Source organism: Narcine bancroftii, chromosome 1, assembly GCF_036971445.1.
Source record: "Narcine bancroftii isolate sNarBan1 chromosome 1, sNarBan1.hap1, whole genome shotgun sequence".
NCBI lineage: Eukaryota > Metazoa > Chordata > Chondrichthyes > Torpediniformes > Narcinidae > Narcine > Narcine bancroftii.
Genome location: NC_091469.1, coordinates 124,248,651 through 124,275,660, shown reverse-complemented (window position 1 = coordinate 124,275,660; position 27,010 = coordinate 124,248,651). Strand labels below are relative to the sequence as shown.

The following is a 27,010-nucleotide window of genomic DNA, read 5'->3' as shown; positions in this document are numbered from 1 at the left end:
TCACCCTTCTTACCCATGTCATTGATCCCTATAGGGGCCACGACATCTGACTGCTCACCCTCCCTCCTGAGCATGCTGTGAACTCGATCTGAGGTATCTCAGACCCTGGCACCAAAGAGGCAACATACCATCCGCAATATTCAATCTCTTCCACAGAACCTCTTAGCTGTCCCCAAACTATAGAATCTCCTTTCACTCCAGCTCACCTCTTTTCCTCCCTTCCCTTCTTAGCCACAGGGTCAGACTCTATGTCAGAGACCTGATCACCATGGCTTGTTCTGGTAGGTCGTACCTCCAACAGTATCCAAAATGGTTTACTTGTTATTGCCACAGGGGTGCCCTGCACTGCCTGCCTGTTCTCTTTCCCTCTCTTGACTGTCGCCCATCTACCCTCCTCCTGCCTCCTAGGTGTGATAGCATCTCTCTAATTCCTGTCTTTCACCCCCCTCTTCCTCCCAAATGATGCGGAGTTCATTCAACCCCTGTTCCAATTCCTTAACTCAGCTTGTCAGGAGCTTGCAGCTGAATGTACTTCTCACAGATTAAGTCGTCAGGGATACTGCTAGCTTCCCTGACAACCCATATTTCGCAAGAGGAGTATTATCCTACCTTGACTGGCATTCCCACTGTTTATAACTGTATGAAAAAAATATATGATATCTAAAACTTGCCCTTATCTGGCCCTACCTCCTTTTCATTCCTGAAATAGGGTGGCCCTTTCTTACCTCAACTCTCACTGTTCCTCGCCTCCTATCTGTTTTCACCGAAGCCTGTTGAGCCAAGGCCTTACCACTCTGACTCAGTCCTCTCCGATGATGACTGCTCCCTCGATATTCAGCTTCTTCCTCCAATCTTTCCGATACATCATGTATCCTTGTACGTTCAGCTCCCGATGACATCCATCTTTTAGCCATGACTCAATAATGGCCACAGCATCATACCCTCTAACCTGTAGCTGTACTACATGATCATCCACCTAGTTTCTAATGCTGTGTGCATTTAAATATACCTTTAGATCAGTTTTTACATGTCACTTGGTTCATCTCTGGCAACCCGCTACCCTTTCATGATCTCTCTGTCTCCATCTCAGAAGACAAACTCTCTACAGTCCTTTTTTACAAAGCGACCAATTCTCACAGTTACCTCAACTGCACCTCTTCACATCCAACCCTTACCCGCATTTCCTCCATTTCCCACACATCTCTCCTGTTCCCCTCTGCCCCCAAACGTAACAAGGTTAGGATTCCCCTTCTCCTTATCTGCCACTCCACCATCCTCCCCATCTAACACATTACCCTCTGCAATTACCACCACCCATAACGAGTTCCCACCACCAGATACATCTTCCCCACTTATCTCATTATTTACCTGTCAATACCTACCTCTGTGACCACACCAAATGCTACACTTGTGCTCACACCACCTTCTCATCACTATTTGGGACTGAAACAGTCCTTCTAAGTAAAGCAACATTTGTGAATCTGAGAGAGTCATCTGCAGCCAGCACTTTCATTGCGGCATCTACTACATCAGAGAGACTGGACACAGACTGTGAGATCATTTCATTGAGCACTTTCACTCTGCCCACTGCAATGTCAGGGACCTCCCAGTAGCTAAACATTTCCAATCCACATCACATTCCCGTATTGACATGTCTGTCCATGGCCTCATGCATTGCCAAACCGAGGCTACCCACAAATTGGAGGAACAATGCCTAATATTCAATCTGGACACTCCCCAACCTGATTACTGTAATATCAACTTTTCCAGTTTCCATTAGGCCCTCCCCTCTCCCTCTCTCTCTCTCTCTCCTCGTTCACCATCCCTCTGTATCCTTTCCTCCATTTCCCCACCCCACTTCCTCTCCATTCAGAGAGCTATCCTTGTTACTTCTCAGCTTTTTTCTCCTACCATCCTACTATATCCATTTATGATCTCTCACCTATTGGCTTGTGCTCTTGCCCTTTCATCCCTCCTCTGCTGCCCCCATCATTTTATTCAGGTGCCTGCCTATTTTTGGCTCATACCTTGATGAAGGGCTCAGGCTCAAAACACTGGCTATATCCCTTTGCTTCCTATGGATGCTGTGTGACCTACTGAGCTTTTTTTCAGCACTTTTCTGTATTCCATGATTGTTGCCCTCTTCTTGGCTAAGCCACCGAGTATTAAGGCAGCAAGTCAGCTATGCTCAGCAAGCCATAGGGTTTGAGTACCTGACATTAGGCTCCCAAAGCAAATGCTGTTGTCCAAGCTCCATCTTGGAAAGGGATGATCAGGTGTAAAGATACTAGGATATGCTCACATCAACCTTGAAGAAATGTATCATCTTGTTGTCTGCGAGGCCAAGCATTATAAATTGGCAAAAGAAAAGTTCTACTTCTCAATCTACCCACCCACCTTGTTGAATACAACTGCTGAATAGGAGGAAGGGTCTGTATTTCTCACATTGACCTAGTTAGACTTCTCAGAACTTACAAAACGGGTGGAAATTAGTCATTCTCAAACCCAAAGGGCTGCCGTTGAAAGAAAGAAAAAAAAACATTTATTTCAAATCTGAATTCCTGGGAGAGAACTTTCTTGATTGCTGTGGAATGAATTTAAACAAACCAACCAATGTTTCTCTTTTCTGCACTGAAGCTTGTATTATGTGAAAGATCTTCTGATACATAGTGCCCTTGCATAATGTTTGGAGCAAAGACTCTTTTTTCCTGTGCTCCACCGTCTTAAATTTATAATCAAACAATTGACATGTAATTAAAGTGCTTATTCCAGATTTTATTCAAGGTTATTTGTATACATTTTGGTTTAACATTGTAGAAATGACAGCACTTTTTAAACATAGTTCCCCCTTTTTAGGGCTCCATGATGTTTGGGACATTTGGCTTCACAGGTGTTTGTGAGTACTCAGATATGTTTAATTGCTTCATTGGTGCAGATACAAGAGAGCTTGGCTTGCTTCTAAGCTTTTGATCACCTTTGGAGTCTGTAGCTGCCGTTTTTCAACAAAGAAGCCATTATTAAACTGAAAACAGAGAATAAAACAATAAGAGATATCGTCCAAACCTCAGGATTACTAAAATCAATAGTTAATAACATCATTAAGAAGAAAGTGCATACTGGTGAATTCAGTAGCCCCTTTTACACAGCCGTTAAAAGTCAGGAATTAACTGCCTTTTAACTGCTTCACCTACCTGTATAAATGCAATGAAAGTGGGATGGGGGGTCATTTTCATCTCATGTCTGATCCTACCAAGATAGTATCAGAGCCAATGCATTTTGCAATGGCTTCTGTCTTAAAGGGTTCACACAGGATGTTGAAATGCGTCAGGACCCGCCTCCCTTTGCTTCGAGATGCCGGCATTTCTTGGTTCAGTGTGAGTGACCCAAGCTGCCTTTAAAGACAGGTCGTTCAAACTCCAATTAAGTTGGTTTTCTGTGTAAAGAGGCCTACAAATGCAAAGGAAGTCTTCCACTTTTGATAACAGAAGAATTCCAGCATAAGGAAGAAAAATCCAAAACACTTTTCCGACTTATCAGAAACACTCCTTAGGAGGCAGGTGTGGATATGTCAATGACTACTGTACGCAGAAGACTTCATGAACAGAAATACAGAGGTAAGATGGCAAAGGTGATATGCTTTGGATCTTGCGCCTCCACACTTTGCTCTTGCCATCACTCTGATACTGGTTAATCTGTTCACAAAATTTTTTTTAGAATTCTGCAGGATCTTTTAAGTTTTTTTTTGCAAACTGTAATTTGCCCATTCTCTCTGTGGCTAATGAGTGGTTTCCCACATCCATCCACCTGAGGCCTAACCACACGAGTTGAAACATAGAAATGCTGGAGAAACTCAGGTTTCACCACGTCCATAGGAGGTAAAGCTATATACTGACCTATCAGGTCTGAGCCCTTCTTCAAGGTATGACTAAAAACCAGGCAGGTTCCTGAATTAAAAGGCCATGGAGAAGGAAAGAAAGGGAATAGGGAGGGGCACAGACCACCCACAATCATCCCTCTTGACTGTGTTTAGAAGAAGATTCTGATATAAAATTAAAATAATGCAGTTGCTAGAGATCAGATGCAAAATCTTCAGTGCTCAGCATGTTAAACAGTATCTGTTCAAAGACAAATAGTGAATAGGACAGATCACACTTCCACCAGACCTAAATATTGGTATATATTGGCTGCAAATTCACTAGTGATATCTTATAACAGTCCTAATGGAGGACATTTAGCTCATTGGGTTCATGCCAACTCCCAGCAATCCCATTAGAACAACTCCCCTAGTTTCCTGTGTCATAGAATCATAGATCTTTTCAGCACAGAAACAGGCCCCTTTGGCCCTTCTAGTCTGCGCCAAATCAATTTTTTCTGCCTAGTCCCACTGACCTGCACCCAGTCCTTATCCCTCCACGCCCCTCCCATCCATGTACCTTTCCAAATTCTTCTTAAATGTTAAAATTGAGCCTACTTCAGCTGGAAGCTCGTCCCACTCTCCCACCACTCTCTGTGTGTTCCCTCTCATGTTTCCCCTAAACCTTTCCCCTTTCACCCTTAACCCAGGTTCCTTGCAACATGTTCTGTTCCACACATGTCCATCAACTCCCCTTTGATTCTTTTGTTGCAATTAACACATCCTGGAGTAGTTAATAATACCTTATTCATTTACCAGGATGTTTTTGCCACACAGAAAGAAACGAGAATACCTGGTGGAAAATGGTGCACTGAAGGAGAGGATGTACAAACTCGGGAGCTGTAAAGGCAGCTGGACCAAGAGCTGTGTCATTCTGTTGTCCAGCCCTGTTAGTTACAGCCTTCCCTGTGCTGCACCATTGTGCAATAGTGTGGCAAGATATTCCGATCCAGGAAATCTCCCTGCAGAGTCTGTCCCAGGTTAAACCTGCTGTCTCCATCCAAATTAGCGGGAATTATTGGCCCACAGAAGAAAGGCAAGTGCCACTAAAATAGTATTCACAGGTTAGTTTCAGTAATTTGGTGTGTCTGTTCAAAAATAATTTGTTGAAAACGCCAACAGTGATGAGGGGGCACCTTGAACTTCTGTGGTTCAAGTCAAGTTCAAGTTTGTTGTCATATGTCCTGATGTTATGTGAGGAAGTTTGTTTTGGAAGCAGTCCAGCAGACCTAATACGGTGATTTACAAAAAACAGTACAAGATGGCAGAGTTTCAGAAATTTCAGTTGGAACAAGCAACCTGCTGGAGTAATTCTGCAGCTCGAGCAGCATCGGTGGGGGTGGAAGAAAAATAATTAAATTGTTGACCTCCTGAGTTTCTCCAGCATTGTGTGCTTTACTTCAATCACAGTATCTGTAGACTTTCATGTTTTTCTCTTACATTGTTGATTGTTTGTTTAAGCAGATTGTTACTTCAGATTCCAGTATCTGCATTCTCCTGGGTGAGGTTCATCTAGGATTCTAACAAATGGGGAGAACCTGAAGAGAGTGTGACCAAGGTCGAATAAGTCTTTTAATGTTTTGGCTGCTTTTCCAAGTCGATGGGAGCTGTAGATGGATTTGATGGAGGGTGGAGGCTTTGTGTGATGCTCTGAGCTGTGTGATCACAACTTGTGGTCTTGGGCAGAGCACTTCAAGAACCATGCAGTAATGCATCCTGACAGGATATTTTCAATGGTACATTTGTAGAAGTTGTTGAGGGACATAGTAGACATGCCTCATTTTCTCTTGATTTGGAGATCAAGTTGGAGCTGTGTTTGGTCACTCACTCATGAATACAGCAGAGGGTTGAGCATTCAGCCCAGTGGGGCACTGGTGTTGATGATCATGGAGCAGATTCTGACGCCAATCAAGATGTTCCAGCGATGAGTGGAAAACCAGGGAATTGGTATGTGACATGGACCTGTTGCAATGGTAAATGAATTGGAGTGAGTCGAGGCTTGCTGGGATGATGGAATTTACGTAAGCCATGGCCAGCTTTCAAAACACTTCATTGATGGTAGATGTTAGAGCCATTGGACATTGATCATATAGGCCTTTTTACACCATTTTCTTTTGGGACCAGAATAAAATGGCCTCTTAAAGTGGGTAGTTATGTTTGCCTGCAGCAGAGAGAGGTTGACAGCTGGGGGAAGTTCTGTTGTAGTGAATGGCCAGACCAAGTTTCGATGAAAGGGATGCCCTTTCCATGCTTCACGGCATGTGTTTGCTAGATGTCTGTTGACCCTACAAGAGGGTTTGTCCACTCTTTGACAGGTCTTGTTTTTCATCCTGCAGGGTGTCTAGCCACCCTCTGTACCAGACAAGCCTGGTGGGGGAGCCAGTTTAGTTGCCGACTAGGTGACAGGAAGTACTGGGTTACATGGTTACACAGTAGCTCTCCGAGTGACCTGACACCGAATATCTATGTATACCTCGAGCAAAGCTTTTGTTTACTACTGTAAATTTTTAATTGCTCTATAATTTGTGAAGCATGAAATCAGCCTTGTATTTCCTTCTGCTTCTAGGTTTGAGAACGTAATTTTCATGCAGTAAATACAATGGTTAAATAAAGGGATCTTTTACCTCGCTAATTATAAAGTTCTGTTTATCTTTCTGAGAGAAAGAGGCTTGTATTTGTATACACCTTCCAGAATTTCAGAACATTCTTGTAGCCAGTGAAGTATTTTTGAGAAGCATCCTCCACAATTTCCAAGAAGCAATCAGTATGCGTAGTGCAAGATTCCACAAACAACAATGTGAATATGACTAGATAACCTATTTTAATTACTGTTTGTTGCTTGATTCAGTAATTTGCTGTTTTTCTTTGAGAGGATACCATGAGATCTTTTGTATTGACCTGGGTGTTTTTGGGGCTTATCACCATGTGAAAGAAGGTGCCTGCAACAGTGCTGCACTCCCTTAATATAGGGGTCTTTGTTATATGCTATGAAATAGTTAGAGTTCCAGAAAAGTACAATGAATAGTGCAAATAAAAATAACTTTATTTCCCATAAAAATTCTGTCTATTCAACAGCTGTTAGGATTTTTAAACCACAAGAAACAGTGGATTAGGAGTGGGTTAGATTTTACATTTTATCATTATATAGTCTAATAATCCAATTTTATAGATAATAGTAGGGAATAGTTTGGCTTGCTGGAAGTATGTGCAGGAGGTTGTGTATTTGAGAATTAGGCAGACTAGAAGGCTGCCAATGCCATCCTTCATGGAGTGTTATCCATTGTCAGAATGAAACACAAAAGACCACAGATGCTGCAATTGTCTCAGAGCAGCTCCAGGACATTCTGAAAGGGGAAGGTGAACAGCCAGCTGCCGTGGTCCATATTCGTACTAATGATATAGGAAAAAAGCAGGATGAGGTCTTACAAGCTGAATTTAGGGAGATAGGAAATAAATTAAAGAGTAGGACCTCAAAAATAATAATCTCAGGATTATTACCTGTCCCACGAGCTAGTGAGAGTAGAAATAGCAGAATAGTTAGAATGAATATGTGGCTTGAACAGTGGTGCAGGAGCGAGGGTTTTAGTTTCTTGAACCATTGGAGCCAGTTCTGGAGCAGATGGGACCAGAACAAACCAGACTGACTGCATCTGGGCCGGACTGGGATCAATGTTCTAGGGAGATTGTTTGCTAGTGCTGTCGGGGAAGGTTTAAACTAATGGGGCAGGGGGATAACAACCTACAAAGAACGAATGAGGAAGGTGGTATGGAGACCAAAGGTAGAGTTAGGAAAAAGAAAACGAAAAATAGAGGGCAGAAAAGTCAGAAAAAGATGCAGAGGTCACGAGATGCTAAAAGGACAATGAGCATATCTGAATCCCCATAGTATGAGGACGAGGTTAGTGAGGTTGCTAAAAAGAATGGTTGAGTTCCTAAGAACATAAGAAATAGGAGCAGGAGTTGGCCATTCAGTCCATCGAGCCCATGGGCCATCTGGCCCATCTACCCTTTAATGAAGTTGCCTCAACCACTTCCCTGGGTAGAGAATTCACACATTCACTACTCTCATCTCCGTCTTAAATCTACTCCCCTGAATCTTGTGGCTGTGTCCCCTACCAGTCTCACCTACCAGTGAAAACAATTTTTCTGCCTCTATTTTATCTATCCCTTTCATAATTTTAAATGTTTCCATTAATTCTCCTCCCATACCCAGGGAAGTGGATGAGGCTACTTCATGAAAGATTTTTAAGGTTCATTGAGATTTTTACATAAAAAAAGGAATTAAGGGATATGGGGAAAAGGTGGAGTTGAGTCAATGATCAGATCAGGAATAATCTTTTTGAATGACGGAGCAGGCTCGATGGGTTGGATGGCCTACTCCTGCTCTTATTTCTTATGTTCTTAGGAACTCAGCCAGTCTTTCAGCATCTTATATTACCACATAACAATTACAGCCTGTTCAGCCCTTCTAGTCCATGCCTAACACCTTCTCCCACCTAGTCCTATTGACCCATACCTGGCCCATATCTTTCCATACCACTCTCGTCCATATACCTAACCAACTTTTCTTTCAATATTAAAATCGAGCCCGCATCTATCACTTTGCTGAAAGCTCATTCCACACTCACACCACCCTCTGCGTAAAGAAATTTCCCCTCTGGATTTTTTGGTATGTTGCTTTTTGTGATTTTATTTAATACCTGATTTAGATCTTCCCAAAACTTTTCCACTTTCTCACATGCCCAAATTACATGTACTGTTGTTCCCGTTTCCTTCTTACAGCGAAAACATCTATCTGATACTGTTGGGTCCCATTTATTTAACTTTTGGGGCGCGATATATAGCCTGTGTAACCAATTATACTGTATCATGCATAACCTCGTGTTTACTGTATTTCTCATAGTTCCAGAGCATGCTTTTCCCATATTTCATTTTTTATCTTTATGTTTAGATCTTGTTCCCACTTTTGTTTGGGTTTACACCTTATTTCATCATTTTCTTTCTCTTATACCAAAAAATCCAGAAATCTTTATTCTAAGTAATATAAGAAGTAAAGAATTAGGCCTTAAACTTGATGAAGCGCAAAAAAGATTTATTATGATAGCCTTAGCTGTAGCAAAAAAATGTATAATGTCAACTTGGAAATCAGAAGAAAGCCTGACAGTACAGCAATGGTACATAGAAATGAATAAATGTATTCCATTGGAAAATAGAACATATAATTAAAAAAATAAAGTCACATTATTTGAACAAATTTGGGAACCGTACATGGAACATAACATAACCTCGAACCTCCAACCCCTAAAATGGTAGAATGAGAAGAAGACGAAATGAACTGACCCAGTGTGTAACAGTAGATGACACAATTTTCTTGTTTATTCTCATTGTGTGATGACATTATTTAATGGGTTTATTGTTTAATGGGTTTGGAGGGGGTTAGGAAGGAGGGAGTGAAGGGAGGGGGAAAAGGGGAGAAAATGACACTGTGTATATTCAAGAGGGAAATGTTTGTGTGAATTTTGATTAATGTGGTTCATAGTGTGAAATTTTTTTTTTAAATTCCCCCTCATATTTCCCCTGTATTTTCCCCCCTTCAATCTCAATCCATATCCTCATGTTTGAATCTCCCTCACTCACAGTGGAAAAAGCCTGTCCATATTTACTCTGTCTGTCTCCCTCATAATTTTAAAGACCTCTATCAATTTACCCCTCAATCTTATACTCCAGGGAATAAAGTCCCAGCCTATTTAACCTTTCCCTCCAGTTCATTCTTGTAAATCTTCTCTGTACTCTTTCTGTTTTGTTGATATCCTTTCTATAGCTCAGCAACCAAAACTACACAATAATCCAAATTTGGCCTTACCAAGGCCCTATAAAAATTCAACATGACATCCTAACTCCTGTACTCAATACTCTGATTTATGAGGGTCAACATACAAAAAGCTTTCTTCACCACCCTATATGTATGTGACTCCACCTTCAGGGAGTTATGTTCCAGAATTCCTAAATCCCTTTGTTCTCCTCAATTATCTCCCATGTGTATGGACCTTTGTTGAGTTTTCCTTCCAAAATGACACTTATCAGAATTAAATCCATCTCCCATCTTTCAGCCCACTCTTCTAACTGTCCTTTGAAAACTTTCTTCACTGTCCACAGCACCACCAATCTTAGTATCATCTGCATACTTACAAATCCAATTTACCACCCCAACATCCAGATCATTAATATATATGACAAACAACAATGAACCCAGTACCGATCCCTGAAGCAATCCGCTAGTCACCAGCCTCCAATTTGACAAACAATTTTCACTACTACTATCTGACATCTCCCATCCAACCATTGTTGAATCCAGTTCACTACTTCAACATTAATACCTAATGATTAAACCTTCCTAACTAACCTCTTATATGGAACCTTGTCAAAGGCCTTAGTAAAGTCCACATAGACAATATCCACAGCCTTCCCTTCATCAACCTTCTTAGTAACCTCCTCGAAAAATTCTATAAGATTTGTTAAACATGATCTACCACGCACAAAACCATGTTGACTACTCCTAATCAGTCCCTGTCTATCCAAATAATTGTATATTCCATCTCTAAGAATACTCTCCCATCTCTAAGAATACCTACCTCCAACATCAGACTCGCAGGCCTATAATTACCCAGTTTACTTTTAGAATCTTTGTTAAACAGTGGAACAATATAGCTACCCTCCAATCTCTGGCACCTCCCCCGTGGTTAATGGCATTTTAAATATTTCTATCAGAGTCCCTGCTATTTGTACACTAATATCCCTCAAGGTCCTAGGGAATGTCTTGTCAGGACCCGGAGATTTATCCACCTTGATTTTCTTTGAAATAGCCAGTTCTACCTCCTCATTAATCTGTATATTTTCCATGAACTCACTACTAACTTTTCTTACTTCACCTGACTCAATATTCCTTTCCTTAGTGAATGCTGAAGAAAAAGAAAACATTTAAAATTTCCCCCATCTCTTCTGACTCCTCATGTAACCTACCCCTCTGATCCTCAAGGGGCCCAATTTTATCCCTCACTATTCTTTTACTTTTAATGTACCTGTAGAAACCCTTTGAATTTATCTTTACTTTGCCTGCCAAAGCAGCCTCATATCTTATTGTAGCCTTTCTAATTTCTTTCTTAAGTTTTTTTGCACTCTTTATATTCCTCAAGCACCTCATTTATTCCCTGCTGTTGAAACCTATTGTTCACATCCCTCTTCCCCAAACCAAATTCCCAATATCCTATGAAAACCAAGGCTCCCTATATTTTCTAACCTTTCCTTTAATCCTCAGAAGTACATAGTGACTCTGTACACTCAAAATTTCCCCTTTGAATATCCTCCATTTATCTGTTGCATCCTTCCCAGAAAATAAAATATCCCAATCCAGACCTTCAAAATCCTTTTGTATCTCCTCAAATGAACCTTGATCCAATCAAGAATCTCAACCTTAGGCCCAGCCCTATCCTTCTCCATTATTAACCTAAAACTAATAGTATTATGATCACTAGATCCAAAATGTTCCCCAATACAAACGTTTGTCACCTAACCTATCTCGTTCCCTAATAGGAGATCCAATACTCCCCCCACTCTAGTCGGTTGTTCTATGTATTAATTTAGAAAACTTACCTGTACACATTTGACAAACTCCCACCCATCTAGCCCTTTTACAGTATGGGCATCCCAGTCAATGTGTGGAAAGTTAAAATTTCCAACAATCACCACCTTATGTTTACTATACATATATGCTATCTCCTTACACATTTGCTCCTTTAATTCTCTCTGTCCATTAGAGGGGGACTATAATACACCCCCATTTTCATGCCTTTCCCATTCCTCACTTCCACCTAAATAGCCTCACTGGATGATCTCTCCAATCTATCCTGCCATAGCACCACTGTAATGTTTTCTCTAACTAGCAATGTGACTCCTCCACCTTTTATCCCCCCTGTTCTATCATGCCTAAACCATCAGAATCCTGGAACATTTAGCTGCCAATCATGCCCCTCCTGCAATCAAGTTTCACAGATGTCTACAATATCATAATTTTATGTGTCAATCCATGTTCTAGGTTCATCCACCTTACTTACCATGCTTCTTGCATTGAAATATATACTCTTAACAGAATGTTCCCCACTTGCACTCCTTTGATTAACATCTACTTTTACTACCCTCTCTTATTAATTTTAACAATCTGATTCTTCTCTTCCTTTAAATCTAGTTAACTTTCTACCCTAATCTCTGCACTCCCATTCTGATTTCCACCCCCCTGCCAAACTAGTTTAAACCCTCCCCACAGATTTAGTAAGCCTGCCTGCCAGGATATTGTTCCCCCTCCAGTTCAGTTGCAGCCCATCCTTTTTGTAGAGGTTGGACCTTCCCCAGAAGAGATCCCAGTAATCCACAAATCTGAACCCCTGCACCAACTCTTTAGCCACGCATTCATCCACCACATCTTCCTATTCCTACCTTCTCTAGTGCGTGGCACAGGCAGCAATCGTGAGATTACCACCCTTGAGGTCCTGCTTTTTAACTTCTTCCCTAATTCCCTACATTCTTCCTTCAGGACCTCATCCCCACTTCTAGCTATGTCATTGGTCCCCATGACATCTGGCTGCTTGCCCTCCCCCTCCAGAATGCTGTGTATTCGATCAGAGACATGTCTAATCTATAGAAGACCAATGTAATCTATTGTCAACTCTCCATCCAAATGTTTGATGACATTGTCTTCTCTATGCAACGGGTTTTGTAGTGGTTGCAGAATGCATATGTCCATTCTTCCATCTTCATTTGTGTCTTTATATGGAGGTCAGAGATTCCTGATTCTATGATTCTGATATGACAGTTTTCACTCTTTCCAAACAAAATATCCAGCATTGGCTGTTTTCTTTCATGCAGCATGGTATCATAAATCTCTCTGTAACGTGACAAGCTGTTCTTTATAAACCATGCTTCTTTGGCAGAGCTATTTGCCAGATGATCACAACACCTAAGAATGCTCATAGCCTCATCAATACAGCTGATAATCATCTGCAGATGCTTTGTTGTCATGCTCTTTTCATCTTCTCAAAGCAGCTGTCATTGTAATTCTCTTTGAATTCTTTCATGTGAAGCTCTGCCAGGTTCTTGTTAGTCAGAAGCTTAGCATGGGACTTGAGTAATCGTACAACATCTTCCTCTTTATCCTTCTCAAATCCCACCTGCCATTCTAAAGTCACTGATTCATTGTGAATGATTATTGGTTCGAAGCCAACAAAGTCATTCACTGCTCCAAGAAGCAACATGTTCCACACATTGTACAATGAAGTGAAAACTTGTCCTATGCAGCACGTGGGAAGTTAAAATGAAATTTCTTTCAGAGCTCCTGGACAGAAGACTTCCCTTTACCTGAATGACAGACCAGAAAATCTATGTCTGAAAGATAACTATAATGCCCTGGCCCATGATCTTGTATGATCTATGATATTTGCAGAGACAGGAACACAACTCTCTACTTGAACAAAGGGTTTCATAGTCCAAATGATGAGCACTGGTGTGTCCAAAGTAATTATAGTCCTGATGGTCAAATTTTCTTCTACTTATCTTCATGTTGAGCACAAAGCAGGCTATAAAACACCACTGAATCACTATTGAGTTATCTATGACTATTTTCTGGTGGAAGATAGATTTCACAATTCTTCATTGTGAATGCAAATGAGCAAAGTTTTAGTTTATTATTGTCACCTAATGAAAGAAAGAAGCACTCTTTCAAAGCTGGAAGAATTTTCTCATTGGCAGAGATGCAGGTTTTTGATAGGATCCATTTTCAATGCAAATCCAACTCATCTGCATTGAAAACTTGGCTCACGTTGTTAGTCTTGATAATCTGTTATGATGTGTACAGTAGTGCCTCAGCTACAATGATGTCAGCGCTTGCTTTTTGCATTTGCATAATATTAAAACTCAACCAGTCCTGGAACCATTAAACCAACCATGGTTTACAGTGAGGATTTTATGATGTGTATTGAGACTTACAGCTTAGATTTTTGTTTTGATATCTCCAGTTAATGGTTAGTATGTTTTTTTTGATGAAGCTCTTCAAGCCAAATAGCCAGTCTGTGTTTTTTTAATTATCACCTCTGTTTTGGAGCATGGACTTTTTATTTTTGTGTTGAACGCTGTTTTGTAAAATTTGCTTTTATGCCAAGCTCATCAAGCCTTTGCAGGATAGAACATATCGTGGAGAAAACCAATTTGTATGATCACCACATTAGTTTTGCTTTATAAAGTCCATATTCACATCAAAAGTCACACTTTTACCTTGTTGCTTATATTGAGCTTCAATCGTTGTATGAGTGATGCCTTTTTAAGTGATGGTTGCTTGTTTACTTGGATTCAGCACAGAATAAAGGTTAAGAACAATCTTGTCATGTGCTTTCTCAACGTGAGCTACTAGGAGTCCTTGTAAATCCCATTCCATAAAATCATGAATAAAATATCCAAGTGTAAAACAGGTCAATGAATATTGAAAATTGTTCCCTACTAAAAAAATTGATTTGTATGTGAAGTAACAAAAAGGGAATGAAGAATAGCAAGTCCTACCTGTACTGGAGTGTTTCTACAAGATTTTTATATTTAAGTTTCTGCCATGGTACATGAACTTGAAACCTGATGAGAATACTGCAATCTTGACTAATGGTTGAACCAAACCACTTAGCTATGCACCCCTTTAGTTTGATGACTTCTATAATCATAGGAGCCCTGATGATATCATTTCTAACTTTCTGCATTTCTACATCTTGATACTTGATGGACTCGTATTACTATGGGCTTGTATTACTATGGTTAATGATAAATTTAAAATTTTGGCATTCATCGATCCACTTTAAAGATGAAAACGTACAACTGAGAATGTGGAAAATCAATAAAACAATCTCAGGTCCACTTTCCAAAGCACCTAGGATATCTTCCTCGTTAGTGGCTGCCATGGGGTGGGGGGGGGGGGGGGGTCATTAATGTAAATGTCCTTGTTTTGGAGATCTAGGGTTAGATTGAATGCTGCACATTACAGATACAAAGTGATTCTTATTTGGAAGTCCCAGTTTTTGTCAACATGCCAGTGTGTATATTCAAGAGGGAAATGTTTGTGTGTATTTTGGTCAGTATGGTTCATAGTGTGAAAAATTTTAAAAAAAAATTTAAAATGCCACTTACCTTGAAGTATGTTGACTGACTCCAACTAAATATTGGTCTTCTCATTCAGGAAAAGCAATTAGGAAATCAAATGTTCTCCCAATTATAAATGCAATTTTTCAGAGAAAAATGTGTAGAGACAGGGGGAAAAAAAAATCTGGAAGAGGCATTGAACATTGTAAATGAACATGGTTTTTTTTAAAGATAAAAGTTATTTTCTTTCTGGTTTCACATTTTTCACATCAACCTTTCATCAAGGGTGGCACGGTTAGCGTAGAGGGTGGCACAGAGTTATTGTAGCAAAACAATGTTGTTACGGCACCAGTGACCAGGTTTTGAAACCTGTAAAGAGTTTGTACCTTCTGCCCATGTCTCCGTGGGTTTCCACCGGTTTCCTCCCAACCATCAAAAACTTACTGTGGTTGTAGGTCAATTTTGTGTAATTGGGTAGCACGGGATAGTGGGCCAAAAGTCCCATCACCTAGCTCTTTGTCTAAATTAAAAAATTAAAAATGAATGCATTTAATATTGAAGATGTTGAGAGATGATTTTATATAGCATTCCACCATTTATAATCAATGCCTCTCATAAAATAAATAACCAAATTAAGTATTCACCTTGGTCTGTATAGAGATTCGAATATTACCCTTGGAAAATAAATGAATAGATATATAAGCACTGTAAACTAGCACAAGTAATGAATCACAATTCCATTCACAATTGACTAAATGACAGAAAATAGAAATATGGAAGATCATTCTGAATTCTTACTTACTCTGCTGAGCAGATTTGTAACTTATTCAAGCCATGAATCAAGCAATCCAGACTAAAACAACAATTTTTAAGAAACAGAATTAGGTGACATTAATCGGTCGGAACCAGTGTCTCAAAAGCTGTTGCATCCTTTTGGATAATATGACTCAAACTTGACTTGAACCTTGATAATTTCTGCAAACGTATTTTGTTCGAAGTTCGACTTCGTGTCCTTTGTCCAGTTTAATTTCAGGTCCCCATTTTCTCATAACCATCAATTTGCATAGTATTGAACAGAAAAAATAAGCAATCACTCGACATTCTTTTCAAGGAAATAATTCCTAATTTCATTTGTAGTTTGAATAAATTGAATCTTAAATCTGTAGAGGAAACTTTTCAATTCTTAGATTCACTACATTATTATTTGTACTGGGACTCTTGTTCAGGCTCTTCCAAGATTCAGAGAAATGTTAGTATTTGATTATGTTTCTGGCATATAAAGTGTGGTAAATGTTATGTTTAATCTATGTGTCATTTGGAGACACTTAGACCCATGTAGAATATATAGTATATATTTTCAATAAATTGATTCCTCAATTTATGAATTGATTTTTTTTTGTTATACAGGTGCTATCACTGTTTCTTTGTAGGTTTTATTACTTTGATTTATGCAGTTATATTTTGAAATAACAAACTGTTCAGCACTTTGGCGAAAGGAAAATACAATATTGAAATGGCAGTATTTGGCTCAATTTTTTTGATTTACAAAGTATTGGATATTGAAATATTTTCCAGGGATAAATATTCATTTAGCAAATTGAGGAATGCAATTAAGGTAAGTAACTTTTGATGGAGAGTTATAGAATTGCAGGCAAGTTTTCTGTTTGCCAAAGAACTTAAAAATTACGTATGTTTTCACCTAACATTAGTGTCTAAATATTTAAATTATTACAAAAAAAATTTCTGGGTCTTCTGGAAAATTTTGAGTAGAATGGAATGTTCTGTCAGATGAGGTTTCAGATTGTGGTTTCTTTGTTGGGAGGATGCTACTTCGGGGAATGTTGATCAGATATGAGGAAAAAATACATTGTGCTTCTGACGCAGTGATAAAAATCATTGCACTGCAGTTTCAAAATTATTGCTATCACATAAAATCAAGTGTTCATCTCATTTAGTGGGAGTGTTGTTTCATGCTCCAGAGAACTAATTAGAACAAATATTTTGTATATATACTAACTCATCAAGCGCTAAATTTACTCTGCATTATGAGGCATGCATACATTTTAAACTACTGTAACAACCCTGTTTTGATTAGCCATTTTAACAGCTTGAACTCCTAAATTTTGAATGTTAAGCAAAATTATGTTTCAATTCTTCCACTTTGCAGATATTAGCTTTGCAGTAGCTCAAACACTGCTTGTTAGAATTCTGGTCTTATAAGATTCCATTTTTTTTAAATTGGTGCAGTCAGGAACATATTAAAATGATATCTCTATGTGTGAGATACTTATTTTAAGGTTTATTATTTCATTGACTCATTTGTATCTAGCTTGTTCTGGAGTAACTTCACAAACTTTTATTTTTCAAAAATTGCCCAGTGTCTTCCCGAATATTGTAGCACAGATGATCGGGTTTGAAGCTTGTTGCATTTTTTATTTTTATTGAGCATTTTCTGCATCTCTATGTTCTTTGAGAAATATGGTCTTTGGTATTCAGAATGAATAAAAAATTGAGTTTCCGAACTGTTACCTCGTAATTGTTTATTCCTTATCTGTAGACTAAATTCCAGATCAATGACGGAGTATGTTGCTCTTTGATTAAGGTGCTTATAAATGGCTTTGCCATAGATATCAAATCGAGGTCTTTATTAGAATGGTTTAAACTGTGAGCTGAATGATCAAGCAAAGCTGTGACTAAAGTATGATTCTGTTTGCAATGCACAGGGACTGCAAGCTCAAAATCTAAGTCAATATGAGTAGGTATCAACATGCATTTTTTGATCTGGCATAACTACCAAAATAAATTCCAAGCTGAATGCTGTTACAGATATGAATACAAAATATAATGGTTTTTAAATGGAATAGCAGAAATATGTGTCAACAGTTGTATTTTTATATTGATTTGAAACTTGGAGTGCACTTGTATTGTTCAGCATGTTGAAATAAAAGTTTGTTTTATTGTAAAGTATTTGCTCATCTCTGAATACCACTGCTCATCATGTTTGCCTTCTGGGCCAAACTGAAGAAGTATTGAATCTTCCAGCAAGTTCGATTGATCTTTTAGCAGTGTAATCACAATTACTCACCTCCTTAATTGGCCTGCCTGAAATCAGAAAATGGAAACTGATCGGCTGTGTGTTCCGATCAATAGCTTTAGAGCAATACTAGCAGGGGCAGGGGAGATGGAGGTTATAACGAGATCAATTGGCCTGAGGTGTCAATCATTGTGCATGGTTTTGCATGCCAAACACTTTGCCTGCCTACAGAGGATCTCCAGATTTCTGTGGAACAAGAGCCAGGAAGAAAGCGTGCCTTTTCCTGGAATTCTATGATTATATCATAACTTTTTTTTTGTTCTGCATTAACATTAAAACATGAATCCAATGTATTTATTAGAATTAGAATTGAACAAAAAATAATTGGGCTACAAGAACAACTTGTAATCAGTACTTTAAAAATAATAATTGGAAAGATTTTCCATTATAGCGATAAGTTTATTCAATGCAAGTCTGTTACACAGAGGCAAAGAAGATTTAACATCAAAACGTGATACCATTGAGTTAGGAAGAAAGAGTTCTGTCCAATGGTCTCTGCAGATTCTATAGTAAACCTGACTAGAAATATTTCTTGAGGCTATGATTGGCCTCCATTTTGATATTATTTTGGCTCCAACTTCCTCTGTTTACTGGCATTTTATGGCACTTTGCAAAATGCACTTTTTCAATGAAACTGTGTCTTGACAAGATTTGAGTGTAATAAATTGGCACAACTAGTAAAGTGCTGCTTCGAGTTTCTCGCGATTCATGTTCAGCCCCAGACCTCTGCTCTCTTTCTGGAGCTTGCACATTCTCCCTGCGACTGTGTTGCCCCGTGTGTTGCTTTACCTCTCCCCATCTGTGCTTCAGTTTCTGGCCTCATCCCAAAGATATGCCTGTAAGATCATTGGTCACCATAAATTGCTCCTCGTTGAATGGTAGAATTTGGAGAGGGGATAGTTGATAGGGATGTGGGGAAAATAAAACTGAATTTAGATGGAGCTGGTTTGTTTATTGTCATTACGTAAATACAATGTATTTTCTTTCTCACTGCACCGAAACACATATTCAAGATACACCAACAACAATAATCAAAATTAAACTACCACATATGCCAAGACAGAAAAAGATAATTAATGTAAAAAAGATAGATAAATATTCACAGTTGCAGTTGGTGCTAGAAAAAAAGTAACATTTTAGCAGTGCATACAGATCTTTTGGTGGTGTTGGAGTACTTTATAGTTAGGATTAGGACAGTATAGACAGGTTCAAGAGCCTAATGATTGTTGGATAAAACTGTTTTTGAATCTAGAAATTCTGGACTTCAGCTGCCTGAAGGAGCAACGTGAAGGGGGTGGTGGGGGTCCTTCATGATGTTGGCTGCCCTCTGGAGGCAACGTCTCACTTGATTCTTTCAATGGATAGGAAGTCGCTATCTTTGGTGGAGCTGGCTAGGCTTGCCATTCTCATCACCATGTTCCTGAGCACTCAAGTTACCAAACCAGGCCACAATGCATGCAGTCAGTATATTTTCCACAGTATAACTCTAGAAGTTTGATCAAGAGTTGGCTGAAGTGCCAATTCTCTTAAATTAAAATGTAGAGGTGTTGGTATGCCTTCTTCATGGCTGCCTCAATTTGCTAGCTCCACAATAGGTACTCTGATGTGGAATCCAAAGAAACTGAAGGTACTAACCCACTTCACCATCGTCCTATTAATGAAGATGGGTGCGTAATCCCTCAGCTTTTCCTTCCTGGAGTCCTCAATAAGCTCATTGATCTTGTTGACTTTGGCAGAAACATTGCTTTTCTGGCTCCACGTAACCAGATTTTCAATCTCCATCCTATATACTGGCTCATTTGTTTCCCATTTTTCGGCCAACAAATTTGTCGTAAACAAATTTGTGGCTTGCTTTGGAGCAGAACTTGGCTGTACAATCATAAGTATATAGGGAATAATGTAAGGTGCTGAACACCCAGCCTTCAGGTGCCCCTGTGTTGATGGTCAGTGTGGAGGAGGAGATGTTGCCATTCTCCACTGATTCAGAAATCGAGGATCCATTTCAGAGGGGTGAACATTAGTGTAGGATTGGTGCAAATCTACCTGGAACAAGCACAATGCATCTGTACATTGTACTTGTGTATATGACAGTAAATCCTCTTCATCATTAATGTGGATTCTGGTTGGTCAGCACAGACATGTTGGCCTAAATTGCCTGTTTGATTCCATGATGAATGATGCCTTTGCATTCACATAAAATCCTCATCTAAATCTGTCTTCCTGTTCGGTATGTACATGGGTGCATAATGAAGCAATAGCAAATTTGGTGCCATTATATACTTTGGATCATATTTAGTTCTTTAATTTCTAATATTTTACAGCACAAACAATGATCATTTTGGTGTGAGCATCCAACCCCCAGTGGGCGAGCTGCTTCTGCCAGTCTCAACATCTGAAAAAGACTTCATAAAAGAACAAGGTAAGATGTGAGCTTGTTCTCTACATTATGCTGTTAAGGCCAGCATTTATTGTTCATCCCACTCCCCCTCTGCAGATCATTTCAGAAGGCAGTTAAGAAGCAGTCACAGCATGAACCAGCATTCACAAATAACTCAGACAAGATGTGATGGCAGGTTTACTTCCCTAAAGGACATTAGTTAACTGATCAATTTTTAGATCAATCTTGCTGCTTTGTGGCCATTATCAAAAATACTGGCCTTAATAATCATCATAATTAATAACTTTTAAATTCTATATATAATTACTTCAATTTAAACTCTACATATAGATAGAATGAAATAGAAAAAAATGATTGCTTGAAAGATTGGCAGTCATTAAAGAGGTCATTTTGAATGTACCCAGTTATTGAAGGAAATGTTTGCAGAGACCTGGACACAATATTCTAATGTTCCTTAAATGGTATAAGGTAGAGGGTGATTCCAGGTGACTGGAAGGTACACATCCTGATTTTGCAACAAAAAAAATAATGAAGAGGTAAATGTGGGAACCATGGCACTACCTATCTAATGGGGTTGAAAGAACACTACAATACTCTTCCAAATGCTAATTATTTTGTCTCTAAATTGTGTAGCTAAGTACATGAAAATCATCTTGAGATTGTTAAGGGCAAAATATGATCAACCTGACTGGATTTATTTGAATTAACAGGGCTGAAGAAGATATTGCTATTGAAGATATTGATATACATATGAACTTTATAAAACCACTTGGAAAAATATCAAATAATAGATTTATTGCGGGGGGATGGGGGGGAAGGAAATTTCCCTACAAGTTGAAAGGAGATACAGCATTCCCAAGATACTTTTTTTTAATACTGGAAGGAAGATTGTACTGTAAATGGGTGGATGGCTTAGACTTTGTCAAATGTATTCAGGAAACTATCTAAATCAATTTATTGAAATACCAACTAGAGAGAGTTCAATACTGGATCTCCTACTGGAGAACAAGACAGTATATGTGACAGAAATATGTACTGGGGAAAACTTTGGGTCCAGTAATCACAATGCCATGAGTTTTAAGATAATTATGGATAAGGATGAGTCTGTTCCGAGGGTTGAGATTCTAAATTGGAGAAAAGCCAATTTTGAGGAAATGAGAAGACCCCCCCTAAAATGCGTAGATTGGGCTTGATTGTTTGGTGGCAGGGATGTGCTCAGCAAGTGGAAGGCCTTCAAAGATGAAATTTTGAGAATACAGAGAGTAAGGATTAAAGGCAAAGTTAATATACATGAGGATCCTTGGTTTTCAAGGAATAATTAATTAGAATGTAAAGGTTAAAAACCTTGTGTTTTTGATTTTTGTTAATTTTGTGCATACCCCTTTAAGAAATTATTGTTTGTAATGTTACCATGTTACTATGACATCATCTGTTGTAATATCCGAGTGGAGCGAGAGCTTGCATTTTATTCTTCAAAGAATCATGACAGAGTTGTAAGCTCAAGATACTTTTTTTAAATTCATCTCAATTTCATCTTAATTTGTCTTATTCTGTCTATTTCTTCTATCTGTTTAAAGTTGAATATCGTTATATCATTATACAGTGTGCTTTGTTTATTCATCATTATGAAAATATCAATGGGAAGATGCAAAATCTTCATTCATTTTATCAATGAATTAAAGCTGCAAGTTTGGTTTATTGGATTAATAAGATAGTAATTCGGAATATTGTCGCTCACGTTTCCTAGAAGATGACATGTTTTGAAATTAGGAAATATTAGAACTTGGAAGGTGTCGTCCATAGATAGTCAGGGACTAATCTTAGAGTTTTTCGATGAAGTTACCAGGAAAGTTGATGAAGAAAAGTTTGTGGATGTTGCATCGGAGGTTAGTCAAGAAGATTCAGTTGCTGGGTATTCATGGTGAGATAGTAAACTGGATTTGACATTGGCTTTATGGGGGAAGCCAGAGAGGGGTAGTGGTTGATTGCCTCACTGACTGGAGACCTATGACTCATGATGTGCCTCAAATACTGGAGCTGCACTTATTGTTGCCATCTTGTATCATTTATCTATATCAGCTGTTCTCAACCTTTTTTTGACTATGACTCCTTGCGACTCTTCTCAAAATTTATGGACCCCCTTCCCTGTGAAGCATCAGATTTGGGATGTTATGGTAAAGTTGTGTTAAGACATTAGTGAGGCAAAATGTGGAGTATTGTATTATAGTTTTGATCACCTAACTGCAGAAAAGATAGCAATAAAGTTGTAAGAGTTCAGAGAAGATTGACTAGAATGTTGCCAGGACTTGAGGAACTGAGTTACAGGGAAAGGTTAAACAGGTCAGGACTTTATTCCCAGGAATGTAGGAGTTTCAATAGAGGTATACAAAAGTATGATCTATCTAGAGTAAATACAGGTAGGATTTTTCCACTGAGGTTAGGTGAGACTCCAACCAGAGGAAATTAGTTAAGAGTGAACGGGGAGCAGATTAGGGGGAACATTGGGGAAATTTTTTCATCCACAGATTGGTGGGAGTATGGTTCAAACTGCCAGCTGAAATGTTGAATATGGGTTCAATTTTAACATTTAAGAAAAGTTTGGACAGATACATGGATGGGAGGGGTAGGGAGGTACATGGACTAGGTGTAGATCTGTGGGACTAGGCAGAATAAAGGTTTGCAATGGACTAGAAGGGACAAAGGGCCTGCCTTCTGTGCTGTGATGTTCTTTGGTATTTAGCAGTGATTGGTATTGGAATATTAGTGATGGATAAAGCAGAGTATCCAAATCAGCATGAAATAGGAGAAAGCAGACAGTTTAGTAAAATGAGAAGAGACAAGGTAGGTGAAGTTTAACACAAGAATTGTGGAATAATGCAGTTTAGTTGGAGGGTGAAGAACTCAGTAATCTAACTTCAAACAAATAACAAGAATGAAGAAGCCTTGAAGAGAATGCTTAGAGATGCCAGGTCAAATGAGGAAGGCTGTTTTAAAAATTACCTGGTAATCGATAAGCAAAGAACTATAGAAAGTGGAATTCAGAATTAAGACTAAACTTGCTGGAAATATTCAGCAGGTCGAACAGCAACTATGGAGCGAAGAACAGAGTTAACATTTCAGATCCAGGACCATTGAACAAAACGAGGGAAAGATAGAAATCAAACACATTAATTTGCTGGAAAGATGGGGACAGAATAGCAGACACATCAAAGGGAATATCAATGATAAGTGAAAACTAAAGGAACTCTATGTGCTCTTACCAAATCAACTTTTTCGTTATTCAATCCCTTGTGATCTCCATCCTACCAAAATACTCCTCCTTGCTGACTCACATCCCACTCTGCAATGTTCTTTCTTTTTTAAATATTTTTATTGAACATATAAATTTAAATACAAAATTTTAAGCAAAGCACGTAATAAGTTATCTCATATACCTACAAGTACAAAAAAAGGATGAAACTACAAGTTTCTTGATCCACATGAGAAACAAGTTCTTGAATTAATCTCATGTTAAACCATATTTACCAAGTTAATCCAAATAAAAATGGATAAAAAGAAAACAAACAAAAAAACCTAAAAAAACTAAATGTAATCTACCCTCTCTAAACAAGGTTACCTTTTTTAAAAAAAAGGAAAATTGTGGATCGGATAGCAATCTCCAGACATCAGACAGAGAATCTCCCGAACATTCAAACTTCTTAATTCTTCCATAGTGGATTAATATCATATATTTATAATGATTTATTGGATTTAAGATGGGATTAAGAATGATTGGGAACAAGATTTGAACATAACATATTCAGATTAAGATTGGGTACTCTTCTTTTAGCTTGATTAATGATTCTTCATTTTGTGCAAGGCACTGCTTATTACAATTCATAGACACATAGAACACATATGTCCAAACTTTTTTATGTAGATGTTGATCCTCTTTGTGAAAAGTGTAAATTTTTTGAAGCTTCACTGATCCATATGTTTTGGGAGTGCCCAAATTTAGAGAGATTTTGGAAAGACATTTTTCAAACTTTATCAACGATTTTTAAGATCATTATAGAACCTTTCCCGTTAATTGTTTGGTTTGGTTTTTCACATGAGCCAGATATACTTCTGTCTGCAACTCAGGAGAATGTTTCATCCTTTACCACTCTGCAATGTTAAAGATCTGATTTCCAATTTTTCCTTGTTCTATGAAAAGTTCATCAACCTGAAGTGTTAACTCTGTATCTGTGTAGGTACGGCCTGATCTGCTTAGCATGTCAAGCTTTTTCTGTTTCTATTAAAAATTAATCACAAACATCTTGTGCTGTCATTCTGTGTGGAGTAAATTTCTATATGGTTCAATGGGCTTTGATCTCATCTGATTGGGAGAATGTTTATTTTATATATTTTAATATACAAAAGTGAGGCATTTACATGAAATCTTTATTAATACTTGGAAGTGTAAGGGTGCATTTTATTTTCAGTTCTAGGTACTCTCTGTAAAAATAAAATATCAAGTTGCTAGAAAAGGTCCAGAACAGATTGACTGAAATGGTGGAATGATATCAGTGATAATGCAGTTGTTTAGCTTAAAGGTTGAAGAAGCTGTAATTACTTTCCTTAGAATAGATGAAGTTGTTACAAATAATAAATGAAAATATTCCTTGTGCCAAAAGCTTCAATCACTGTAGCACCAAGATTTATGGGGATTTGCAAAAGAACCAGGAGGATTTTGTCTTTAGCAGTTGGTTGTAATCATGAATGTACTACTTGAAAAGTGTCATACTAGGTTGAGTAGAAACAAAAAAGCAAATTAAAAATATATTTAAACAGAACAGGTTTACAAGGCTATCTGGAATTAATTTGGTAGATCATTGAAAGAATAGCTAAAGCATGAAAGCCAAATTTGCTCTTTCATTGTATCTGCTGCATTGTTTGATTCAGTAGCTTTTGGTTTCTCGAGATTTCATTTGATTTGCAGAGTACTTGCAACCTATCCTGTTTTTGAATTGAATATCCTTGTTCATTTGCAATGTTATCAAATTGTTTCTCAAGAATAAATGTCTCTCCTGCAGGTAATATCACAATGGCATTATCAGTACTCTTCCCAACTTCTCCATTGACAACAAGTAGATGGGATCTTAGAATATCTACTTAAATTAGATCTCTAGAGTTCAATATTATATTTATAATATAAACAAAAAATGTGGATACTCAGTACGTGAGGCAGAGACTAACTATCCAATGCATGTCTGGAGTTAGCATTTCAGGTCAAAGAACTGCAAAAATGAAGAAACAAACATGTTGAGGTTGCACTGTTGGCTGTGAAAGGGCTAGAAAGCAGTGGAGAGCCCAAAGCGTATGTATAATAAATCAAATCACAGTCATCCTCAAATACTAGGTGTGATGACACCATCAACTTCTATACCTTGCCATTTCTGTGGTGACATATTTGTGTTTATATTATCAGACAGGACATGCACCTTTCTTTTCAAACATTGAAGAAAATATTGTGGAAAAACAGCATAACTTGTCTATTTAGGTAAATGCTTTGCATTCTAAAGGTTGTATGAAGTATTTAAAATTATTGAAGGTATATGTAACCAACAGCTGGATAGTGTGAGATTTTAATTTAGTGTAAACATTTTTTGTCAATTGATGATTGAATATTTGAATGACATTGAAGAGTTATAATGAGTGTTATTCAAGAAAAGGTTTGTCATATTTTTAGAAAATAGTATGTTTATAGTTGAGCAAAGGTAAGATTTTAAGAGAATGACCAATAGTTTGAAGCTTTTTGTTCAATTGAGTAGTTATTAGGGGTAGGGGAACCATATTGGAATCTAATGGCCTTTTCTCATCCTGAAGTAAAAATATAAATGATCTTCATGACTTGTTTAATTGTCCTCATAGCATTCTTTTGTTCAAGTTTTCTAAATAATTGATAAATAGATTTTGAAAATGCAAGAACAAGAATTTAAATTATATGATTTTGTGAAAGACGATCATTTGATGCATCTATTGTTGAAAACCAGTCACTCTTTCGTACCAGTATGACTTTTGGCTTTCCTGGCTTTTTTCACATGAGCTTATTCCAATTGCATGTAATCCAGTTGATGGGGGTGAGAAGAGAGCACATATGCATTTTAAATGCTTAAACTCATATGGGCAAGTTGGCATGACAACTGATATATAATTTTTCTCAGAAAGAGTCAATCCATCCAATTGATTGTGGAAGTTTTTTTATATTTTCCCTGAATATGAACTTGGCCAGTTTTAACACAGAAGCAGCATTAAATGCATTCGCAAAAATATCTGCATACTTGAGTCTCCTGCTTATGAGATTAGGCATGTATTGGAAGTCCAAAAGGAACACCTGCTTTATTTGGCTTACTTTGATTTTAATTGTTAAGATGGTGTAGTTTCTGACCATTCTGAACTTGTTAAGAGTGTGTAAAAA

At 38.1% G+C, this 27,010-nt stretch overlaps 1 protein-coding gene across 3 annotated transcripts in view; it reads left to right on the top strand.

Moving 5' to 3' along the window:
• The window catches only part of ap3b1a (adaptor related protein complex 3 subunit beta 1a), a 380,897-nt gene that overhangs the window by 302,722 nt on the left and 51,165 nt on the right, over positions 1–27,010 (top strand). For 2 of the 3 annotated variants that reach the window (XM_069938172.1, XM_069938181.1), the window contains exon 25: positions 20,495–20,592. In XM_069938172.1, the coding sequence (XP_069794273.1) occupies positions 20,495–20,592 (98 nt within the window). Of the gene's footprint in view, positions 1–20,494; positions 20,593–25,812; positions 25,910–27,010 lie in introns of those variants that run through there. The other variant, XM_069938185.1, reaches the window with a different exon arrangement.